Source organism: Hipposideros armiger, unplaced genomic scaffold (genome assembly GCF_001890085.2).
Source record: "Hipposideros armiger isolate ML-2016 unplaced genomic scaffold, ASM189008v1 scaffold_748, whole genome shotgun sequence".
NCBI classification, from domain to species: Eukaryota; Metazoa; Chordata; class Mammalia; order Chiroptera; family Hipposideridae; genus Hipposideros; species Hipposideros armiger.
Window position 1 is genome coordinate 221,119 of NW_017732098.1, and position 22,626 is coordinate 243,744.

General features: G+C 58.7%; 1 protein-coding gene across 1 annotated transcript in view; it reads right to left on the reverse strand.

The window, feature by feature from the left end:
- The window catches only part of STAB1 (stabilin 1), a 27,902-nt gene extending 7,258 nt beyond the window's left edge, over positions 1-20,644 (reverse strand). Inside the window, exons 1-42 of the mRNA XM_019628126.1 lie at positions 20,502-20,644; positions 16,308-16,444; positions 15,831-15,946; positions 15,501-15,586; positions 15,361-15,430; positions 14,898-14,993; positions 14,477-14,587; positions 14,028-14,224; positions 13,657-13,787; positions 13,350-13,477; positions 12,978-13,066; positions 12,623-12,763; positions 12,336-12,476; positions 12,093-12,155; positions 11,745-11,858; positions 11,591-11,644; positions 11,268-11,348; positions 10,686-10,844; positions 10,213-10,278; positions 9,887-9,982; positions 9,529-9,615; positions 8,014-8,125; positions 7,371-7,557; positions 7,168-7,261; positions 6,889-7,047; positions 5,433-5,528; positions 4,664-4,759; positions 4,501-4,548; positions 4,189-4,319; positions 3,911-4,022; positions 3,405-3,482; positions 3,218-3,316; positions 3,023-3,121; positions 2,738-2,869; positions 2,390-2,518; positions 2,158-2,214; positions 1,665-1,748; positions 990-1,185; positions 771-866; positions 635-680; positions 457-533; positions 72-250 (exon numbers count right to left, since the gene is read on the reverse strand). Coding sequence (XP_019483671.1) covers positions 72-250; positions 457-533; positions 635-680; positions 771-866; positions 990-1,185; positions 1,665-1,748; positions 2,158-2,214; positions 2,390-2,518; positions 2,738-2,869; positions 3,023-3,121; positions 3,218-3,316; positions 3,405-3,482; positions 3,911-4,022; positions 4,189-4,319; positions 4,501-4,548; positions 4,664-4,759; positions 5,433-5,528; positions 6,889-7,047; positions 7,168-7,261; positions 7,371-7,557; positions 8,014-8,125; positions 9,529-9,615; positions 9,887-9,982; positions 10,213-10,278; positions 10,686-10,844; positions 11,268-11,348; positions 11,591-11,644; positions 11,745-11,858; positions 12,093-12,155; positions 12,336-12,476; positions 12,623-12,763; positions 12,978-13,066; positions 13,350-13,477; positions 13,657-13,787; positions 14,028-14,224; positions 14,477-14,587; positions 14,898-14,993; positions 15,361-15,430; positions 15,501-15,586; positions 15,831-15,946; positions 16,308-16,444; positions 20,502-20,582 — 4,551 coding nt within the window. The 5' untranslated portion in view covers positions 20,583-20,644. The remainder of the gene's footprint in view (positions 1-71; positions 251-456; positions 534-634; positions 681-770; positions 867-989; positions 1,186-1,664; positions 1,749-2,157; positions 2,215-2,389; positions 2,519-2,737; positions 2,870-3,022; positions 3,122-3,217; positions 3,317-3,404; positions 3,483-3,910; positions 4,023-4,188; positions 4,320-4,500; positions 4,549-4,663; positions 4,760-5,432; positions 5,529-6,888; positions 7,048-7,167; positions 7,262-7,370; positions 7,558-8,013; positions 8,126-9,528; positions 9,616-9,886; positions 9,983-10,212; positions 10,279-10,685; positions 10,845-11,267; positions 11,349-11,590; positions 11,645-11,744; positions 11,859-12,092; positions 12,156-12,335; positions 12,477-12,622; positions 12,764-12,977; positions 13,067-13,349; positions 13,478-13,656; positions 13,788-14,027; positions 14,225-14,476; positions 14,588-14,897; positions 14,994-15,360; positions 15,431-15,500; positions 15,587-15,830; positions 15,947-16,307; positions 16,445-20,501) is intronic.
- Between the last annotated feature and the right edge of the window lie 1,982 nt (positions 20,645-22,626).

A 22,626-nucleotide genomic window follows, 5' to 3' on the forward strand; every position in this document is an offset into this window, starting at 1 on the left:
CCCCTCCATTCAGCCGTTCAGGTGCTCATCCCCTGTGTGCCCTCAGCCCTTCCTAGTCTAACTCAGATCACTGAAGCCAGACCCTCAGCCTCACATACATCCAGGTTGGGGATCCCAGCCTCACCCTGGCACAGCTCTCCATCGCCTGTGTAGCCATCCTGGCAGGTGCATGTCCGCTGCCCAGGCGCCACCTTCGTGCAGTTGGCATGGGGGGAGCAGCCCCCATGGTCATGGGCACAGGGGTCCACCTCTAGAGGTAGATGATACCAGAGAGTTGTGAGGAGCAGGCAAGGGGACAGAGTGGGGACGGGGGAGGAACGCATGGGAAAAAGGAAAAGGTCAGAGGGAAGGCTAAGATCAGAAATGGGACAGGGAAAGAGATTGGACCTAGAGGGCTTGGCAGGGAATGCCACCCCCAAATTTCAGGGAGCGCCCAGGGCATTGGTGTGGCTGGACCTGAGCAGTAGGTGCCGTTGCCTGAGTACCCCGCAGCACAGACGCAGGCAGGGGTTGCCGCCAAGTCCTGTACGCAGCTGGGAGGGATGGCAACAGTCAGCCTATGCCTACCCAGACCCTGCCCTGACCCCAGTATCCCCACCCACTTCCCCACGTGCTCCAGGCTGAGCTCACTCACTTGGCATTGGGATCACACTTCTTTGTGCAGTGAGGGCCAGTGATTTCTGAGGGGTAGGAGGATAGGAGGCTCTGGTCATTCAGACTCAGGAACCACCTCTCTAGGAGTCACCTGCCTCCCCTTTGGAGCCACTTACTCTGGTCACAGCGGTGGCCCTGCCAGCCCACATTACAGACACAGCTTCCATCCCCTCGCAGCCCGTCCTGGCACAGCCCGTGGGCACAGTTACACACTGGGAGCAGACAAAGGAGGACAGGAGTTACCTATTGCCTCTGTCCTGCCCCTGTTGGGGTGTCTCCATGACTGCTGTCCTCTGCCAGGATGCCCACCATTCCCGCCCCTCCCCAGTCCTCACCTCCAGTGCAGTTGGGCCCGTAGCGGCCCAGCTCACACATCTCACAGGCCGTTCCATGGAAGCCCTCTTGGCAGCGGCACTCCCCACTGCCCAGGAGCCTGTCCTGGCACTGTCCGTGGCCCGAGCACACCCCACCCAGACCCCCCGGGCATGGCTCACACAGTGTGCCAAAGAAACCGGGGCAGCAGTCAGGCACCTGCAGGGACGGAATGCAAGAAGAGGCCAAGCACAGGCCAGGACAGATATCAAGCGGAAGCAAAATGTCAGGAGAGGGGAGGGCATCTTGAGGCCACAAAGCCATAGGACAAAGTGAGTTGGACCCAGGGAAATGGAGACTGTCTTCTACAGCCCTCCCCCATGGCAGGGGTGAGATTCAAGCAGCAAGAGCTATGCCAGATCCCACAGTGAGGGACAGAGCTGAGCCCGGTTGCCGCCCCTGGGGCCTGGTTGATGGTGTCAGTTCTGGGCCTTTCTCCTTCTCCCCCATCCCCACTCCCTGGCCCCTCTGACCTCAGAGCTTCTCGCTTGCCCTTCTTCCGGGCCTTTGCTTCACTGGCCTCATCCTAGTCCCAGCCCTGCCTCTGCCCTTGAAATCTAATCGAGGCTCCTCCTGGACCCCCACACCCATCTCCTCTCTGGTCAAAGATTTTGGGAGGGGATTGGTTCAGGGCAAACCTGGATCTTCTTGGCACATGTGTAAGAACAGCCCCGGGAGAAGGAATAGCCAGATCGGTAAACGCAGCTCTTCCTGGGGGTGTCCTGGAGACGGGGACAGGAAGGAGGGCTCAGCCAGTGGCTTGGGCAGGGTCAGGGCAGTGGACAGGTATCAGTACTTATAGACAGGCTACAGGTATCAGTGAGTGAGACAGATGAGCAGGATAGCAGGAGTGGCAGAGAGGGACTGAGGCAGGTGGACCTGATGAGGAGAGAGGAGGCGGGATCCAGGCCTGAGCCACAGGGTCACAGGCCTCCGGGTACAAATCTGAGTGAGGCCTGCTCTGGGCAGATCTGGGCCCAGGCTTCCTGGCCCCTACTAGAAAGTCGAATGGCCCACACCATTCCAGCTCTCCACGCCCGGGCAAGCAGAGCTGGACCCTGGGGGTTGGACACCTTGGTAGCAGTGAGAACAGCCGAAGCAGGGATGGAATTGTGCTAAACCCAGCCTCACCTCCAGCTGGTAGCCCTGAGTGCAGCGGAATTTCCGGGTGCAGTTTATACATTTCTCCTGGGGAGAAGGGGGACAGAGAGTCGGGTGGTCCTGGCGAGGGGGTCCCCAAACCCACCTTCCTTCCTCCAGGGCAGGCTGACAGCTCTCCCACCCCTGACCAAGAGCCCGTCCACTGGCCAGTACCGCCCAGCTCTGAGCTCCCAGCTGCCCTCCTCTGGCCCCAGGCTCTCACCCGCAGGGCCTCAGCGTGGCTGTGGAGGCAGCGGCTTGAGCCCACCGTCAGGACCCCCGAAATGCCAAATAGTGAGCGGCCAGGGGCCTCCAGCACAGGTCCTTCCAGCGGCACATGGTTCACCTCAGGCTGGGGAGTGGGGCAGGAGGCTGAGCCCAGCCCACCCGCTCCACCCTCACCTTGGGGCGACAGGGAGGCCCCGGGGCGGGGACTAACGCCACTGATGGGAGTCTCCCAGGGTGGGCAGTCCCTGGAGCAGAGGCTAGAGGCTCCCAGGAGGAGGACTCCAAAGAGAAGGGGCCTTCAAGAACAGGGTGCCTGGGGTAGGGTCTCCTTGTCCCCACAAACCTGGCCACTGTGGTTGTAGAAGACAAGCCAGTGGGCGGGGCCCAGGAGGGAGTTGCGGTGTCCACCCCTCCGCAGGGCTTCTGAAGAGAGCGCCTCCCCCAGGACCACGTGGTGTCGCACTGCGTCTGCATCCTGAGGGGAAGGGGAAGCTCAGGGGGCTCCAGGGTGACCGAGTGCCCCTGGAGAGTGGCATTCCTCCCACTGTGTCCCTTTGCCATGGGATGGGAGGCTCGCCTGCTAAGCCTTCACCCTCAACCCTCGGTTTTCCCGTCCCAGTGACCTCACCAGGCTGCTGCTGTTGCCCTGGGCCTCCAGAGAGTGGTTTGTGGGCACGAAGATGGTGTAGGCCGTGGCAGCCTCAATCTGGGACACCAGGCCGTGGTGCTAGGCACAGAGGGCTGGGGTCAGGGGATGTGCATAACTGCCCTCAGTCCTGCCCCTGGGAACCTGCCAGGCCTCCCCCTCTCCTCCTGCCCTTACCTGCAGTAGCTCCCGGAAGAGGCGGAAGGCAGGCACTGAGTCCAGCTGCTGCAGCAACCCCTTCCCAGCCAGCATGCCCTGTCTTGGAGGCAGAAGGACCTAGCACATAGCATGGGGGCTGGTCAGTATGTCGCCGCCTCTTGGCTTACCCAGGAGGTTCCCTGTGCACGCTCCCCTCCAGCCGTACCTGGCTGAGGACATGTAGGACACCGTTGGTGGCAAGGAGGTCAGCCACATCCACGCTAACATTCTGCACCCAGACCCTCTGGAAAGAGGCAAACTTGCTCAGCCACAAGTGGGCACAGGTAGACACTTAAGAGTGGGTGCAGCACCAACAGAGAGGCTGCTGGGCACACAGGCACCCACAGGTGTCCTCCAGCCTGCCCCAGACACCCACAGACTTGGGACCTACCAGGTGGGCACACAGACCCTCAGCAAGGCCCATGCATGAGAGGGATGGTGTGCACACGTAGACAAAGATGGACAGACAACCCTTGGCAGGGCAGTCATTTCTGGCCCAAAGATACTGCACAGCAGCAAAAGTATCCCTGGCACACCTTCTGAGCCCAGCCCTAGGCAGGACAAGGGAACCCCAATCTCATCCCTTGGGGACCCCGGTCCAGGAAACCTGTAGTCACTCAAGTTCCCTCCCGTGCCCTGCATACCCCTCTTCTGCCCAGGTTCACCACATACCCCACTGATGTTGTGAATCTCCCAGCGTGTGGTGGGGTGCAGGGTGGTGACAGCCTGCCCGCCCAGCTGGGCCAGCTCCTCCTCAGAGAAGGCACCCTGGAGAAAATGGGCCCTGATGGGGCAGAGGTGGGGGGATCATGGAACCAGGTTAGTGTAACCTACAGAGACCTCTCAGGCTGGGCTCCACCCTTGGGGGTGGACACATGCCAGGCTGAGAACCTCTGGGGAGGGGCTGGATCTCAGAGGCCCCCTCCCTGGGCCTGGGCCTGGTTGCCCACCTGACCAGTTGTGGCAGCATCCTTGGCTGCATCCAGAAGGCGTGGTCCTCGGGGCTCAGCCGACGGATGGCAGACTCAGAGGGCACCAGGGCTGTGACGTTCTTGCCAGCAGGAAGAGTGATGCTGGCTCTCTGTTCATGCAGCACAGAGAGGGACAGGGGGAAGATGAGGGCAGCCACCATCTCGAGGTCACCTGCTCCCAGCCTCCAGGCCTGTCCCCACCTCCACGCATAGAGATGTTAGGTGGCGCCCCTGTGTCCAGGGAGACCTCCTAGATCTGAGTCCCAACCCCAGCATTCTGCCCCGTGCTACCTTGATCCACTGGTAGAAGACGGAGAAGTGGGCATTTGCCTCCAGCTCCTAATGGAAAGGAAAGAGCTGAGGTCATGGAACAAACTGGAGGCCCTGAGCACGGCCCCTTCCCACCTGAGGTGCATGAGAGGACCCCTCCCCCCAAGCACAGGGAACCACTCACCCGGAAGATGTCTCCGTAGCAGCTGAAGCCATCACCCCCATAGCCAGGGGGGCATCTGCAGACCCGCTGACCTCCCCCCACTGCTTGGCAGGTGGCCTGGGGCAGGGATGGGACAGAGAGACATGGCCCTCCATTTGGCACCCACATGGAGAGCTGAACAACACCAATCCTCCACGTCTCTGTTCATCCTTGTCACCCATCCTCTTACTGTACGCCTGACCATCCGTCCCCGCACCATCTGTCTCTCTATCCATCCAGTCTGTATTCATGTTGCTCCTGTGGTCTGCCTGGCCCTGCTCTCCAGGATCACTGAGCATTTGGCATGAGTTACCTACCCCATCATGACAGATGGGTCATGGAAGCTCTGTGGGAGCACCCAGGAGGACCTGGACCCTCAGAGGAGGCCTAAGCTGAGAGTGGAAGGAGCTAGCCAAAGGTGTGGCATGGGGAAGACTTCCAGAATACATGGGCAGAGGTATGGTGGCATCAGAGCAGAGTGAGGTCAGAGGACAACGAGGAGCTCAGGGAGGCCTTGCGAAAGAGCATGGAATGGGGGCAGTGGGGCCAGGGTGAAGTGAGGAGGCTGAGCAGGGGCTGGGGCCTTAATAAGGAGTGAAAGCTCTATCGTGTGGGAAAGTGGGTAAGAGGGTTTGGATTTGGGGTTAGAAAGATTCCAGTCCTGACCAGAGACAGGGACACCCAGAGTGAGTGCAAGAGTTGCAGCCGAGGCCCACCCCGGGGAGCCTCCCCAGGCGCTGAGCCCACTCACCAGGTCATGGCAGCCACCGTTGCCTGCCCTGCAAGGGTCGATAGGGCTACACACATAGCCATCCCCAGCGAATCCCAGCTTGCAGGTGCACCGGCTCTGGAGGGATTGGAAGCAGAGGGCCTCCTCTCACCAGGGGCACCCAACCCTTTCCTTCTCCACTCCATGGGCTCTTGATGGGCACTGTCGCCTGGGGAGGCCTGCTCAGACCCAGAGGAGCTTTCTCCCAGCCCCACCCTTGGAGAGCTGTGTTCCAGATGGGGAGACTGAGGCCCTGAGGGGAAACTGGCTATTGGGTTGAGTCCAATAGAGTGATCATTGGCAGGGAGGCATCCATAGAGAGTACGTGCCCCTCTGCTCTCAGGCCTCGGCCCTGCTAGGGCAGTTGGGGTCAGTGGTGTACGGTGAGTTTGCCAAGGTCAGCCCCGGGGATGGCAGCTTGATCCCACCTCCAACCCTGCCACCCTGCTGGGCAGCTCTGATCCTTCCCACTAAACGACAGTGTCCTTGGGCTTGTTCCACTGCAGGTGAGTGACTGGTGAGACTCCCCAGGTCTCAGGTGCCCTTGTTTGCAAATTGAGGGGCATCTCAACCTGCTTATTCCAGTTCTTAGCTCTGAACTTGAAAGCTCCTGGTGGAGTTCAGAACTCCAGCTCTCATGCCCATCTGAGCTCTCACTGCTAAGGTCCTACGGGCTGGTGGCCCAGACCATCAAGGAATGAGAAGACAGGGAGTTCCATGGGTCCCTGCACAAGCCTGGGCCTTGCAGAGGCTGACCTGAGCCAGCCAGGCCTGGCCTCCCAATTGGTGTATTCGATATTCTTAAATGCCAGCCAGTCCTCGGGCTTCCCAGGCTTCAAGTGCCTCATGTGGAAGGCTCCGGGTTCGGAGACCCTGTGACTAGTCTGAGATTGCAAAGTTCCAGAGCTGAGTCCATGAGTCTAAAGATTTTGGGAAGTCAAGCCCCTTGGGCAGGGGTCTCTTCCTTCTTTGCTCAGCATCGAATTTCTAAGTCTAGAACAGGAACTAGCATGGAACAGGTGCCTGGTAACACATGGGAAACCAATGAGTGAATGAATGATCTAATTGTCAGAAGACAATGGCCCTGGTAGCCAGTTAGAACAGAGAACTCATTGATTTGGTTCCGAGAGTCCTCATTCCTAAGAGACAAGAGTGACAGCCTTCTGATTTGGAGAAAATGCTGCCTTCGACTGGCCCTGGAATGCACTTTCCATTAAAACTCTTGGGTCCTTCACACAGCTTTCAGCACGTCAGCTGCTTCCAGACTGTACGACTCAACATCTCAGAATTGGGTTCTCATTTGTGTCTGAGGTTTGAGACCCTGAGCTTGAATTTTTGGAGTGGATGTTCCTGGAGTCAGATGGGGTACAGGGAGAGTCCCTCAGAACAGAGACCCCCTCCACCCTACTCTGCTGTCTCCAGGCCTGCTGCACCTCACCTGCCCGGGACCCACATAGCTGCAGAGGGCGTCAGCGTGGCAGCCACCTCGCGCATCCAGCTCACACTCATCGATGGCGACGCAGATGCGGCCATCCCCGCTCCAACCTTTGTGGCATGTGCAGTGGTGGGTGCCCAGGGTCCCAGGGACACACTCAGCCTGTGAGAGCCATGGATAAATGACTCAGGGCTGCAGGGCAGTGGGCAGAGTACAAAGGACAAGGGAGTCCCATCTCCCACCCCTGGGTCAGGACTTCAGGGAAGGGACAATGAGACTGACGTTCTCAGAGCAGCCACCACGGTCTGGGTGGGAGCAGGGGTTGCTGGGTGTGCAGGAGAAGCCATCACCCTCAAAGCCATCGAGACAAAGACACCTGGGGGTGGGTGAATGAGGGGCCTCCAGTAAGTCTCTGGAATGGCTAGAGGCTGAGCAAGCCGACAAGTGACATCATGGACATGCAGAGAGGAAACTCGAGCTCCCACCTGGCGATGCCCCCCTGGCTAACACAGCGGGCATGCAGGTGGCAGTTCTGGGCCTGCTCTGTGGGTCCACAGCTCTCTGTGGACTCGTTGCAGAAGCGGCCGCTGAAACCTGGGTCACATGTGCCGCCCTGGCACACACCCCCACTGCCTGGACGATTGTCACATAGACCATGGACACAGCCGCAGTCTGCAGGAAGAAGATGGGAGCAGGGAAACTGAGGCAGGGGCAGGGCTGGGTGGAAGCCAGTATATAGTTGGGGGAGTGCTGGGAACAGGGTAGCCAACATAGATTTGACTTCAGGGTCACAAAATTAGGGGTCACCCCAGACTCAATGTGTGCTCAGAGGAAATGAGAGAGGCACTCATTGGTTTCAGTCACCCCATTCTAGCTGCCCTGTCCGCAAACTCACCTTTAGGAAGTTCTGTGTGTCCAACCTAAATCCTGAACACTTCATATTAAACCATGGGTTTCCTTCTGGCATGGGTGAAGGAGACGCCTATTTCTGTTCCCAAATCCTCCTCCACTCCCTCCGGCCTTCACCCATCCTCCAGGGGTTCTATTCCCCTTCTTGGGAGTTCCCAGTCCCCTTTTCAAACAGAACCTTTTTCTCCCTGGCAGATAGTGTGGGCCAGGACTACCCACCTTCCTGGCACTGGTCTCCATGCTTGTTTGGGTTGGAGCAGATGTGGCAGGCAATGCCCTTGTAGTCCGGGAAGCAGAGGCAGGCCCCATTGCCCTGGACCCCATCGCTGCACTGGGGGTGGGCAGGAGGTAGGATCGGTCATGGGGAAGGCATTCTCCACATGCCCCCCTTCCACCCAATACCCCCCCCTTTTTTTTAAAGACTTTTATTGGGGAATTGGGGGGATAGGAACAGTGCTGGGGAATTGGGGGAAGGGGAACAGACAAGTTGCTGTCATTTTGTTCTTCAGTCTAGTTGTGGAGGACGTTGCTTCACTGGCCCAAGTTGGCACCATCATTGTGGTCTTCCCGGGCGAGGCAGATCAGTCGCCGGCCTCTGGACAGCCGCTCACGGCGGCTGCTGGCCGCTCACGCTGGCTGCTGGCTACACACAGTAGCCCATGGCAACCCACTGCAGCAGGGGCTGCAGCCTATGCAGTTGCGGGCGACTCACGGCAGCCCAGCTCCAGGTTGAGCTGTTGTTCAGCATCTTAGCTGTAGAGGGCAGTGTCACTGGCCCTCATATGTGGGATCCGAACCGGGGCCCTCTGGCGTCCCAAGCCAGCTCTTAACCAATGCGCCACTCGGCTGACCCCCAATACCCCTTTCTACCGTGGGCTGGCTTTGAGCTCCTGCTCCCCCTAGAAGACCTCGCCCTGGAAGAGATCTTTCAAATCACCCATGTGCCAAAGAACTAGCCCTCGAAAGGGCACCTGGCCCTGGAGGCTTCATGGATGACTTCTGCTCAGCCTAGAAACATAACTCCTGTGTTCTTCCCTAGCCAGGTGTTAAAGTAACCCTGATGTTACAAAGTGGCAAAAAAAAAAAAAAGAAAGAAAACTACTCACAAATAGCCTGTATGAAAATAGATATAAAAATCTATCTAGGGCCGGCCTAGTGGTGCGTTGGTTAAGAACTGGCTTGGGACTCCAGAGGACCCCGGTTCGGATTCCACATATGAGGGCCAGTGACACTTCCCTCTACAGCTAAGATGCTGAACAACAGCTCAACCTGGAGCTGGGCTGCTGTGAGTTGCCGGCGATGGCGTAGGCTGCAGCCCCTGTGGCAGTTGGTTGCCATGGGCTACCGTGTGTAGCCAGCAGCCTCAGTGAGCGGCCGTCCGACTGATCTGCCTCACCCGGGAAGAGCGCAATGATGGTGCCAACTTGGTCCAGTGAAGCAACATCCTCCACAACTAGATTGAAGAACAAAACAACAGCAACTTGTCTGTTTCCCTTCCCCCGATTCCCCAGCGCTGTTCCCCTCTCCCAACTCCCCAATAAAATCTTTAAAAAAAAAATCTATCTAATTAATTATTTCTAATTAAAATAGTAAAAATCAAATGATCCAACTTTCACTGCCTAGATGTGAGGAGCCTGAGGCCAGGGAGAGACAGCGTTGGTTCAGATACACAGCCAGTCTCTGGCCAAGACCCTATCTTCCCCACACCTCCCCCCAGGTCAGGAAGGAACTCACGTTGCCTTTGCCATAGCAGGGGTTGGAGAAGCCCCCAGGACATTGTGCACAGTCAGGCCCGAAAAACCCTTTGCAGCAGCCAGGTTTCTGTAAGAGACAGAGCACGTCTAAAGGTCTGTCTACACCATGCCACCTCCACTGCCCAGGCAGCTTCTGCTCCCTGTTATCTTCTGTAGAGCGTGGGGGAGGGGGGGTGTCCCCGGGGGTGGGGGAGGCCCCTCTGTGACACCTTTTCTACCGTTAGAATGTAGCACAGCTCTCTGAATAAGGCGGCCTGTTCAGACACAGCCTGGGGGCCCCAGAGGAGAAGGAAGCATCCCAGGTCACTGGGGACCCAGCGTCCTGTGCCCAGGCTCACCAGGATGGTTTGGTTGCAGTAGCGGGCGCAGCCCTTCTTCAGGACGTTGAGCCCAGTAGGGTCATGGACGTAGACACACTCCTCAGGGGAGATGTCCTGGGGTGGGTCGTGCAAGGCTGGTCAGCAGGTATGGGTTCTAGGCCAGCCCCCTTCACCAGGCAGCCCTGGTCAAGGGACCTCAACCCCCTGGACCCAGCAATCCCAACCTCAGTGGTGCTGTGGGGTGCTGAACCTTCAGGTACAGCCTAGCCTCCCAGCCCCACTGTCCCACCCTGACCCCGGGCAGTCAGGAGTCAGCCCTGAGCGCTGGGCCAAGGGAAGCTCACCAGCTTCACGCTGTTAGGGGGGCACGTGTTGGTGGTGTTCAGGGCTTGGCAGTCCACACAGGAGCCCTGGGCAGGGAGTCGGGGAGAACAGTTAGTCCCGGCTTATTTATTCAGCAAACCCTAAGAAAAAGGCATGAAGCCAAAAGCTGAGGTATGAGAAAGAATCAATCACGGGAGGGCCCGGAGCTGGCATGTGGGCAGAGAAGCGCAGGAACCAAGGCCGTGCCGTGGGCAGGAGCTTCATGCGACAACATGAGCGCTCCAGGCCTTGGCAGGGCAGAAGATGCCAGAATGGTCTCACAATCACTAGGGTTACTGAGGGGATATGGGCGAGTGCAGGGGGGTCTGTGCCTGGGCCCCAGAGCCACCATCAGCCCACCCACTCACTTGAGGAGAACTTCTCTTGGAAGATGACCCCTACACAGGCAGCACTGGGGTCTCAGAAAGGCCCAGGTTGTGTGGTGTGCACTCACCACCACGATCTGGTGCTGCTCCTGGCTGCAGTGCTTGGGCAGGATGGGCAGGATGGTTGGGGGCAGCAAGATGCCCTCCAGCATGTGGATCACACCATTGGCCGCCAGCACGTCCACTCTCCGCAGCGGGACCCCCTCAGGTCCCAGCAGGATGCGTCCCTGTGGTAGAGCCCAGTGTGCAACCCACCCAGCCCGGCAAGTTCTGCCCGACCCCTGCTGCCACCCCCACCTCTGCAGCTCAGCAAGGTGAAAGCCCAACCTGCCCCACTGCCCCTTCTCCCCTCTCTTTGGCAATGCCTCCTGCTCTGGCATCACTGCTCCAGCCTCCGTGCCCTCACCTACATGGTTTCTGCCACATGGAGCACCCCCGGCCATGTGCTCTCCTTCTCCTTGAAGCCTTCCCAGCCTGTCAGGCTCCAGGAGAAGAATTTGATCTGTGCCTGCCTCCCATATGACCCCTACCAAGGCCTGCCCACCACAGGGCTTGGAGCATAAAGGCACATCTGACAGAGGCTGAATAACTGGCCAGTCATCACCAGCCCCTCCACTGGTCCATTCATTCTAGATGTTCCTGGATCTCACCTCCTCGGAGATATTCACAGCCAGGACCTGGTTTGCCATGGTCAGGACCCGGCCCTTGGATATGAGCTTCTCAATGGTGAGCTGGGGCAGAGGAGAGGGTAACCTTCAGCTGGACACTAGCCACACACCTCAGGGCCACACCGGGTCCTATCCAGGTGACTCATGGCTATTGCCTTGGTCCCCGGGCTTGCCTCTGTGTTAATAGTAGTCCAAATGGGCGAGGAGAGAAGGGGCCCCTGGGAAGGCTGGAACCCACAGACAAACCCCTCAACAGCCCAGCAGTGGGTGCAAGCTGGCCACCTTTTAGGAGGAGAACCTCTCACCTGGCCGTGGCCATAGATGTGGTACCTCACCAGCTCTTGCAGTTTGGAGAGACCCTGTCAGGAGAGAGAGGGCTTGGCTGCTGGAGGCCCAAGTAGAGAAGGTGGAAGCCCGGGTGCCCCCATAGCCCCAGTGCCCTCTTTCCGCCTAGCTTACTGTTGTGAAGAGGTAGATCAGGCGGCCGTCACGCAAGTTGTCCACAGCCTCGTTGCTTGGGGCAAAGACTGTGAAGGGCCCAGGTCCGTCCAGGATGGAGGGCAGCCCACAATTCTATGATGGTGGGAGGAAGGCTCAGGGAGGCTCTATGGCCAGCCCCCATCTCTGAGCCCTGCCTGGGCCCTGCCACCCTCGGCCCACAGAGAACTCCCATCACGAGTGAGTGGGAGACATCAGCAATGGTTCCATGCTACTCCAGAATCCCAGATCACTGTGGGGCAGAGTCTGGATAATGAGGCGTCCTGGCCCAAAAGATCAGATGGACTAGGACCTTTTTTCCAAACTCACCTCCAGGATGGTTTCAAACCGACTGAAGGCCTCAGTGGAGGCAAGGATCTGGCCGATGGTTTTCTGTAGGAAGGGACAAGCATTAGGGCTGCAGAGAAGAGGACGAGGCTGCTTCAGCTCCAGAGGGAAAGGAGGTCTGCCCTAGCCCTGCCCAGAACGACTCCTGCCACCTCTCTGAACTCTGCGGAGGGTCAGAGGTCACCCAGCGGCACAAGGTTGGGGGAGAGGAAGGCACTGGCTTACCTTGGGGTCCTCAGGGAGCTCTGGTGGGGGCTGCCACCGCAGGGCAGTGACCATGTGGAAGACGCCGTTAGTTGCCGGGTAGTTGGCCTTGTGGATGGTGAATGTCTGCTGGGGCAGGTCTTTGTATTTGTAGGTGTATTTCTGATGAGAAACGAGAACTCTGGCTCAGACTCCACATGCTAGCCCCTGTCCCGAGGCTCTTCCCACTTCCACACCTTTGCCCAAGCTATGTCCCCAGCCTGTGACTCCTGTGGTCCCCAGGCTGAGGTATACTCCACCTCACTTACCATGAAGCGGTTGAAAGTGACGGTGATCTCCTGTCCAGCCAGTGTCCACCACGTGCGTGTTTGCTGCTGGGTCCCTAAGTCCTCCAGTATGTGCTGCCCTGCGATGATATGCTGTCTGCAGAGCTTCTGGGCAAGGGATGCCTGTGGGCACAAGGGGATCAGGGTGCCTGGGGGCCCAGGGCGGGCAGTCTTCTTCATGCCACCCTGCCCTGCCCTAGCAATGGAGGGGACAAGGTGCCTCCCAGGCCTCAGTGCCCCAGAGCGTAGACTGGGGAGTCTCTCAGGCCCCGAAGCCTGGGTCAGAGCCCAGGAAGGAGGCAAGGGCTGGCAGCCACCTCCTCGATGAGGGTCTCACATTCATGGTCCTGGAGTTGATGGAGGAGAGGGACGGCACGAGCACAGTGAACGGGCCTGACGTGGTGACGATCTCCCGGCAGCCCTGGTCTGGGGGGCGGGGGGGAGGAGACCAGGAGAGGGTGCATCAGAATGGATCTGGGGAGACCCTCAGGCATAAGTCCTAGGTTTGGGAGAGTGTGGTCAGGGCATTGGGTCTAGGTCTAGGGAAGATGTGGGCATCAGGGCCTGGGGCTAGCTCCCACCTCCACCATGCAGCCCCCACAGCCCATTCTTGCTTCCATAGCACTTGGGCAGAGAAACGAGGCATCTCTGCAGAGTCCCCCTTCCCTCCCTGCCAGCAGTGCTGGGTGCAAGGGGTGGGGTCACACACCCAGCATGGAGAGGGCGGCTCTCAGCCCCAGGAACACGGCCCTTATCGGGGTGGCCTTCTGCACCTCGTGAAGCAGGTGTCCGTAGCAGGCACGCCCATCCCCCACCTGGCCCTCCTTGCACACACAGCTAGGGATCAGGGAGAACTGGTTAGGGCAGGGGGTGGGGCCAGTCCCCACCTCCTGGCCCACCCCCACCTGTCCCCACAGGGCCTTGAGCTGAGGACACACATGTGTGCACCCCTGCTCCTGCCCAGGCCACCCTCTCTACCCTGTCCCTGGTGCCCACCCTGAGGCCCCTGTGCCTACCTGGTCTTCCCATCAGGGGTCACCTGGCAGGTAGCTGACCGATCACAGGAGTAGGGGAAGCAGTAGGCAACGCAGCCCGCGGAAGCATTGTGGTTGATGCTGACCAGGCCTGGCTTACACGTGCAAGAGGCCTGGGCCACAGGGCAGGGTCAGGAGGGTGACATCATGTCCATGAGGACCGCTGGCATCAGCCACACCCACGGAGCTTGCTTGGCCCCCACAGCCGCCCTCCAAGAAGAGGGTGTTATCCTTTTCCCATTTTACAATTGAGGCCCCTGACGCTTCCAGAAGGCCCTTGATTTGCCCAGGGTCCCCCCAGCCAGTGTGGGTGTGTGGACTGAGGGACAGGCCCAGCCCGGGTGCCAGCTCACCTTGCCCGGCCCCTGGTACAGACACGAAGTGGAGTTGATGGGGCAGCCACCATTGTTGGTGTTGCACGGGTCCTGGGGTAGACACACCATCCCGTCACCATGGTAGTTCTTGGGGCAGCGACACTGTGCCTGCCCACTGGGGCTCACTGAGCACTGGGCCAATGGGGAGCAGGGTGATGGCCGGCAGGGGTCAGGCGCTGCCAGGGCAGAGAGAAAAAGCTCAAGTGAGCTGGGCATCCAAGAGCCTGTCTCCACAGCTTACATCACGATGGCCCAAAGACAGGGTGAGGAGGTTGATCTAGACCTTGGGGACAGGCACCCTTCACCTCCCTCAGGGACAGTTCTCCCACCCTGTAAATGGTCAGATTGCATTTGCTGGTTTAAAAGGACGTCCTTCCACTGCCTGGTCATCCTGAGCTGTGGCCCCAGGCCATAGGTCTCAGACATACCTCGGCATTCGCTGCCCTGCCGGGTGTGGCCAGGCAGGCAGCTGCAGGTGGGGGCCTCTGCAGAACACTGGGAATTCTGGGGACAGTGCAGGGCCTGGCACACGGGCAGTTCTGAGTGGAGAGGGGAGAGTATTGCAGTGACTGAAGCCCCAGGTTGTGAAGGAACAAGGAGCATATGCTCTGCCCAATTTGCTATGTGACTCTGACCAAGGCCTTGCTCTTTCTGATCCTCTGGGCAGATGAGATCTCAGATGAGAGACCCTCTGCCCCAACCTGCTGTGTGCCTCTCCTGCTTAGAAAGAAATTAGGCTGTGGGCAGAGGTCCCGCTGAGGCTCAGGCCCCATCTCTCACCCAGGTGACCTCTCCTGTTCTGGCCACCGAGGACCTGCTGCCCTGGCTGCCCCAGCAGTACCTGCTCACCTTGGTCACAGTGGGGTCCAGTGTATCCAGCAAAGCACAGGCAGCTTCCATCCCCGAGTGGCCCACGTCTGCACACGCCATGCACACAGTTGCACACTGGAAGGGACACACAGGGACCGGTGGGACCCTAGTCTCAACCAGAGCCACTGAGTCCCTGCTCTCTGTATTTCCAGAACTCAGTTCCAGAACTCAGGCACAACTTCAAGACTACAGAGCTGTGATGCAGGACCCAGGGAGGTACCTGGCCCAGCCTGGGGGTTCAGGGAGGGCTTCCTGGAGGAGGCCTCCAAGAATAACATGTGCAAGGGCTGGCGGTGTGATGAACCAAAGTTTGTGTCCCTCTAGGGCAAGTGCAAAGCTCAGAGACTAGGAGGGAAGCTGGAAGGGGCTGGTTGTAGGGCCTGGGTCTCCACAGGTCCCCCAGTGAACACCGGTTCTTCCCTCCTGCCCGGCCAGTGCTCACCTGACTGGCAGTCAGGCCCAAACCTGTTGGGATCTTGACACTCCTGGCAGGCTGAACCACTGAAGTTTTCCTGGTGGAAGAATACACCCAGTCAGTGTGGCCTCTCCGTGGCCCCCCACCCCAGCCTGCCCTGCCCTTACCTGGCAGACGCAGGTCCCGTTCCTGTCTATGCCATCCAGGCAGGTCCCATGGCCATTGCATGGGGTCTCTGCACCCCCAGGGCACTCTGTGGACCCCCCAGAACTCAGTTGTGCTCCAAAAACTCTTGATTCACCCCTGACCCCAGCATCTCTGGGCAGCCCCAGGCTCAGCCCACCCCCGTGGCAGCCAGAACCAGGCGACAAGCTGTGTTGGCTCTCAGTAAATGTTCATTAAATGAACAATGTAAAGGAGGATGCGGGCAGATGCTGCAGATGGGGAGCCTAGGGCTGGGGTGTGAGGAGCAAGGCGGGGATCCCCTCCTCCCATACCGTAGCACTGGGACCCCCAGTAGCCAGGGCAGCAGGCCTTCTGCACCATGTCCTTCCAGCATTCCAGGCTGCAGCCGCTCATGGACACCAGAGAGTCCCCCAGCTGCACCTCATAGCTGTGGACAAAGGGTGGGCAGCGTGATGGGAGGGGCTCCCACCCGAGGGCTCCCACCCTGCAGCCCCCACCTCAGTTTCCTGATGCTGGGTTCCAGCGTTCTTACTCCACCTCCCCTCTCTTTGCCTGGCCCAGAACTGAGCACAGGACCTGGCACATAGTAGGTGCTTAGTAAATGCCACCTGCCCCTACCCTTATACTTCTTCTTCCCTTCCTCTCTCTCCCCCACAGGAGGAGCCAGCACATGCGTGGATAAGTGAGTCTCTGCCTTTGCTCCCCAGGTTTGCCAGGCTCTTCCTGGCCCCCTGACACCCGACAGGATGCTTCTGGAAGAGGGCAAAGATAGGGGAGGGGGTCCTCACCGGCAGTCCTGTGATATCTTCTCTGGGAACGCCGCAAGCCAGCCTGAGGGACACACCCGCTTCTTGATGGCAGCGCACGTGGTGCAGGGTACATGAGTGACAAACTTGGTCTTCACATCGCAGTGTCTGGACCGCACCTGGGCCATGGGTGGGGTTTGGAGTGAGGGTCCTGGACCCTGGACCGGTTCTGACTCTACCCTGATTACGGACAGCAAGTACCCCTCTCCAGGCCTTGGTTTCCCACCTGTTCAGTGGCAATGCAGAGGGGACAGGGAAAGCCCCGAGAAACGGGGGAAAACCTGCCTGTACCTTGTTGGGACTGACATGGCATGGCCCTATGTCACAGCCATGCACCTCTCTCTGTTCAGGGTCCTGAAGGCACACCCAGAAGTCTCTATACTTTCTGACATGAAGAGATTCTAGCTGTTTTGTTCCACCTCAGCCCTTTCAGATGAGGAAACTGAGCTATGAGTGAGTTTCTCAAAGCCACTCCTCGATGGTGCAAATCAGGGACTGGAGCCTGGACTCTCTCCCTAGTGCTCATTCTTGCCTTTCATTAAAAATAAACAGTAAATGACATGACTGACACTAGGAGGAGAAGACACCCGTACCCACTCTACTCTGAGCTTACCCCACCTTGCTGCCAAATGACCCTTTCAGCAAGCCCAAGGAACCCAGGAGCTTGCCCCAGACGTGAGAGGCTGGCCTGCGTGAGCAGGCATGTCCAAGGGGGTCTGCATGCGTTTGAGCCAAGCAGTCATGTTCCCTGAGCCCTGAGAGCCCAGACCTGGCACATGGCCCCACACACTGGCCAGGACTCAGGGGTCTACTGTCTATCGTCAGATGGGCAATGCTGGCAGTGAGGGAGCTCAGAGGACCCAGGCTGGAGGCCCAGGAAGCTTCCTGGAGAGGTGACGATTCAGTTTGGGCCTGAAGGATGCATGAGACTTGGCTAGGGCAGAGTTCCTGACAGAGTGGACAGGAGAGGCAAAAGGCAGGAAGAGGGAAGAAGCAAACTAAAGTGTGTGATGAGGCAGAGAGCAGCCATGGAGAGCCTGGAGACGGGCTGGAGGCCAGGTCGTCCAGGTGAGGCTGAGTGGAGGCAGCCCCATGTCTCGGTTTGTGTTTTAAATGGGCCCTTTGGCTACTGCATGGAGAACAGAGGTGTGTACAGGGAGGTAGAGGTTGTCACTTGAGAATGCCAAGAAAGCACTGGCCCTGTGGTCCCACTCACTGGCCTGTTGTAGCTCTCACAAGTCCACCATCCCCGAGGCTATATCACCTCTACAGCAACGAAGTCCCAACAACCTACAGCACTGCACCCTGGAGGGACAGAAGCTAAACTCTTGGATGTAAGTGGGAGAAAGTACCATGGGAAGGTGCATTTTGATTGGGGAGAGGTTTTGGGGGGCTTGAGGCGTGGCCTGGAGAGCTGAGATGTTTTCATCTAAAAAATGCTGACCACACTGGGTCAAAAGGAGTGAGCCCTGGACATGTCTTTCCTAGAACACGTTACAGATGTGTGGCTTCTCCAAGCAAGGGAAGAGGAAAATTAGTGCCTGACACTTTCTTCTGGTGAACACAAAGATCCCAGGGCCTTTCTGCCACTGTGATTTGGCCTTTTCCGTTCATGCCTCTGCGGTCTGCAAAGAGGGAAGCTGTGAGCAGCTTCAGGCTGAGCTGTGGGCTGGGAGGGTGGCCTCATTCCTTACCCCAGGCTCCATCTTTGCTGAGCCAGGGAGCGACTAGGAAGTTGGGTAACTCCAGGGTTGGGCAGCTGCTGGCTCAGGGCAAAGGCTTGGTGGGTGGCAAGCTTCCCTGAGGACCACCTGGCCAGCTGGACAAGGCTGCCAGCGTGGTCACCACTGGCCCGGGGGCCAGCTCTTAGAGGAATGTCCGTCAGCCCTGGAGAAGAGCTCAGGTGGAAGGGGAGCTCGCTGTCCTCACTCTTTTGATGAAGTGGTGGGTGAGTTCTGGACACGGGAGGAAGCCGGAGCCCTGTGTGGGCACTCATTCCCAGGATATCTCCTTTGTAAATGGGTGTGAAATGGTCATGGATGGATGAGCCCGTAGCCAAATTGCACTTCTTCCGGACCACCCCACAGGCAGACACTCAGGCCCCTTCTGTCAGGCGGCCTGGCAGACGCATCAGCAGCCCCAGCCCACAGTCTCAACTGTTGATCCCTCTGGGTAGAGGGAGGCTGGATCATGGCCAAGTGCTGAATCAGATTCCCGTCTTCCTGGGGGCACCTCGGGACCCGCCTGAGCCAGGCGGGTGCTGCCCCACACCCTGCCTCAATTGATTTTGCAACGTCTGCTTCCCACAGAGACGCTGCTGGGGAAATTGAGGAGATATGAGGTACTGAGTCGGTTTTGAGGAGGTGGAAGGAATTCTCCTAAGCTGGAATCCAGGGCCCAGAACCCAAACTCCCTCAGAGGAAGGGACCCCCAAACTGCTTCTTCTGCCCTAGATCAATACATCTCTGCCTTCAAACCCCAGCTTCATCAGCACCAGCACACTCCTAGCACAGAAGGCTGTTGAATGAACAGGTGCTAAAGCCACCTCCTTCAGGAAGCCTTCCCTGCCTCTACTGCCTGAACCTGCCTGGGTTTGAGTCATGCTCCTGCCCCACACTGGCTGTGTGATCCGGAGGTTGTCCCTTCCCCTCAGAGCCTCAGTTTCCTAATACTAACAGTGGGTCTCATGATACATGGGAGGCTGTGATGGCTGAGTGTCTGAGGTTGTGTGAGAGGAGGCCCCCTGGGCCCCTTTTCCCTGGCCCAGGCTGGCTGAGCCCCAGCCCTGGAACGCAGGCTTAGAGGTGGTCAGAGCCATAGGTCTTTGGCAAGGAAAAATTCCCAGCCTGAAGCCCCTCACCGACTCCTGTTACCAGAACATGAGGAGGTGAAAAGGCTTTAGAAATTCCCTTGATGTGGGAAAACTGAGGCAGGGAGGGAGCAGGAACCCACCTGCAGGAAGAGCCTGTAACCCTTGGCTGTTCCACCACCACTGTCGCCTTTCCAGCCTCAGAGCCGTCCGTCCCCAATCCTGACCTGGCCTTGGAACTGGCAAGATCCCTTTCCTTGCCCCTTCTCTGAGGGACTATAAGGAGCATAAGATAAAAAGTCCAATGGTGGCAGGGGGCCTGGGTTCCTTTCTTGGTTCTGTCTGGCAGTGGGATTCTGGGCAAGATTTTTCTCTCTGGACCTCAGTCTTCCTGTTAGTGATACAGGGACAGCAGCAGCTACACCAAGAATCAGATGAACTTGGCCTCACAAGGGAGGGTCCCTCACCTGGAGGTGGGCCCCAGCCAGGTGGCTCCATTTCCATACTCAGGATGGGAGGCTCTTCCAGAAACTCTAGTAGGGACACTGTCCCAACTATAGAGCCAGGGTGGGTCCACAGAGAGGCAGTCTGGAACGGGCTGGCACACATGGACCCGATAGCCACACACCGGACCCGTCTGCTCCTCCCAAGCAGCTGGACAGAGAACCGCAGAAGGTGGTCTGGAGCACAGCTCCAGAGCTGGACTGACCTATCGCCACCATCCTCGGGCCTTGGCTTCCTCAGGTGGAGAACAAGACTCACTGCGCAGGGACTGTGCGGATTTGAGGGGATAATGCTGGGTGGGCGCGGTGCGCTTGGTCAACGGCAGCTTTTAGGCTCGAGGGTACCACCGTTGGCTGCTGTGTACCCGGAGGCACTGTGGTCAGCAGACCTCATTGTGCCTCAGGGCACTCTCGGGACTGGGCACAGGCACGCACATGCACACACACACCCAGCACCTACACACATGTGCCGTGTGAGTCTCCCGGTTTGTGAGCCCTGCAGAGGGCTGGAGGTGATGTCCTCTCCAGGGTGGGAGGATGGGCCTGGCTCTGGACTTCTTCCCCTCAGGTTGGGGGAGACCTGAGGACGGCTGCCCGCACACCACACCACACAGCTGGCTGGCTGGGCACAGTTAGAGGAGGGCAGGCTGCCACCCCTGCCACCTCAAGCAGCCACATATAGACCGCAGCCTGGGGAGGTGGACACAACAGCCTGGCCCTCGGGTCCTGCTCAGAGGTCAGACAGGTACCAGCTTCCCTGTGTGTCTTCAGACTCTGCCCGACCTGTGTACACCCCCGCCCTGCTCCCACCGCTGGCCGGCAGAGCCTGGATACCATGTCCCCCTCCAACTAGCTCGCACTCACCTTCTGCCCTCTGGTGATGCTGGAGCCTGCTAGGCAGAAGGTCAGGAGGCAGAGTAGGAGGCGGCCCCGGGGCCCCGCCATGGCCAGTGGCTGCTGGCGGACAGCGTTGGGGCAGCCTGTGTGGAGAATGAGCTCCGGGAGGCAGGCACGGGGCGAGCGGGCGGGGAGGGGGCGGGCACTGGCTTTTAAAGCAGCCTGGAGGCCCCGCCAGCTCACCCCCACAGGAACCCGCCAGGATTTCCTCCTGCCTATCAGCAGCCTGCAGGCGGAAGGGAAGGTGCTGGCCACTGACCCCTGCATGGATGGCCTAGGCCCTGCTTGGGGCTTCCTGGACCAGGACCCCCCCTGGCATCACAGCCTCCAAGTCCAATATTAGCCATAAGCCTGGGGTCTATCAGAAGTTGTGAAACAAATTCACATGCAAATGCACACAATCCCCACCCCAAGTGTTTCCGGAGCCCAGCGGGTTTCAGTCAGAGGCTCTGGGGGATTCTAGGGGTTGGGGGTAGAGCAGCCCCCAAATCAGGTCTGTCTGCTTCCACCCTTGCAACTGCTGAGGGCATGTGCAGGCCTCTGACTCCCTCTCAGGCTCTGTGCTAAGTGGACAGCACAGGGGACTGCTCCTCTCACCTGCCCCAGCTATCCCTCCAACTGGTCCAACCTGACTTCCTCCCTACACCTCCCTTCTCTCCCCAGGGGCCTCCTCACTGCTCTTCCTGAGGTGCAAGCCTCTCCCTCCTGATCTGTTCTCCACGCAGGAGTCCTGCACCACAGCTTCCACTGCACTCCACACCCATCCACGTCAGGCTGGCCCCTCTGACTTGGTTGCTGTTCCCCTCACTCTGCGCCAGACATGCCAAGTGGCCCTCTCAGTGTTGCTGTCACCCCAAATCCTCTCACAGGAACTTACCACAAGGTCCAGTCTCAGGTCAAAGGTCACTGGCCTTCATATCACCATAGCACTGGCCATCGGCTGACCCTGGTTTATTTTTATTTTCTGTCGCCTGCTGGAATGTCAGCTGTGGGAGAACAGAGACAGTGTCTGGCTGGTTTGCACAGTAGATGTTCAACAGATTTGTGGAACAAATGAATAAATGAATGTATGAAATAAATGAATGGATGAAGGTGGCTACTTTTATTATCCCTGTTACTGATGGGGAAACTGAGGCTCAGAGGGGCTAGGTAACTTGGCTAAGGTTGCTCAGCTAACCAGTGTCAAGATCCAATGCCAGAGCTGCTGCCTGCAGTGTCTCCCACCCCCACCCTACACACACAGTGCAGCCTCACCCGATAGGGAAAATCCTCACTGGACCCAGGCTGGGTTGACTGTTACATGCTGAGCTGTGGGGCCTGGACCAGCTTAGGTGGTGATGCCTCCATGTGCCAGGCTCGGGTGTGGTGCACCCTGCCTCTGGTTGTCACTGTCGTGTTTACAGAGGACTGAGATGGAGACGCAGGTGGCCATTTGTAAATGCCTTAGATAAAGCCTGGTTGGGGGACGCCTCGTCACCTGTCCAGCCCCCTCCACAGGCGCCCCCTCCTGGTACCAGCTGGTGGGGCAGCTAGGCTGGTCTTTGACCTGGCTGGGGGGTGGGGTGGGGGGTTCAGTGGGGAGACCTTCCCCTTAGTGGCTCCCCCCTTTACCCCCAGTCTTCCTGAGGGCAATGTATCCTCCAGGCCATGATCCCCACCCTTCTGGCACCCAGGGAAAACAGGAGCAGAAGGCCTGGGAACTAGGTTGGCCACTTGACACTCACCTCCTCCCCAATCCTGTCCAGGGGTAGAAATGGGTTAAGGGTGGACACGGGCTGGGTCCCAAATAAATCCGACTCACCTCAGTAGGGCTCCCTGAGGCAATCCCCATCTTTCAGGACATGGACCCACACAAGCATGGGCCCTCCTCTCCACTATCCATACCTGGGGACACCTCCCCACAGGCCTTCCCCCTGTGGTCATCTTGGTGAGACCCCAGACCCCACAGTAAGGGATCTCAGACTCTTGGCCTTAACCTCACAAGTCTGCAGCCTTTGGTGGGCTTGGGCCCAGGTGTGACATTCCAGGCCTGCAGGAGGCAGGGCAGCGAGCCAATGTGCCTCTAGGAGTTTCAGACTCATTGGCACTGAGG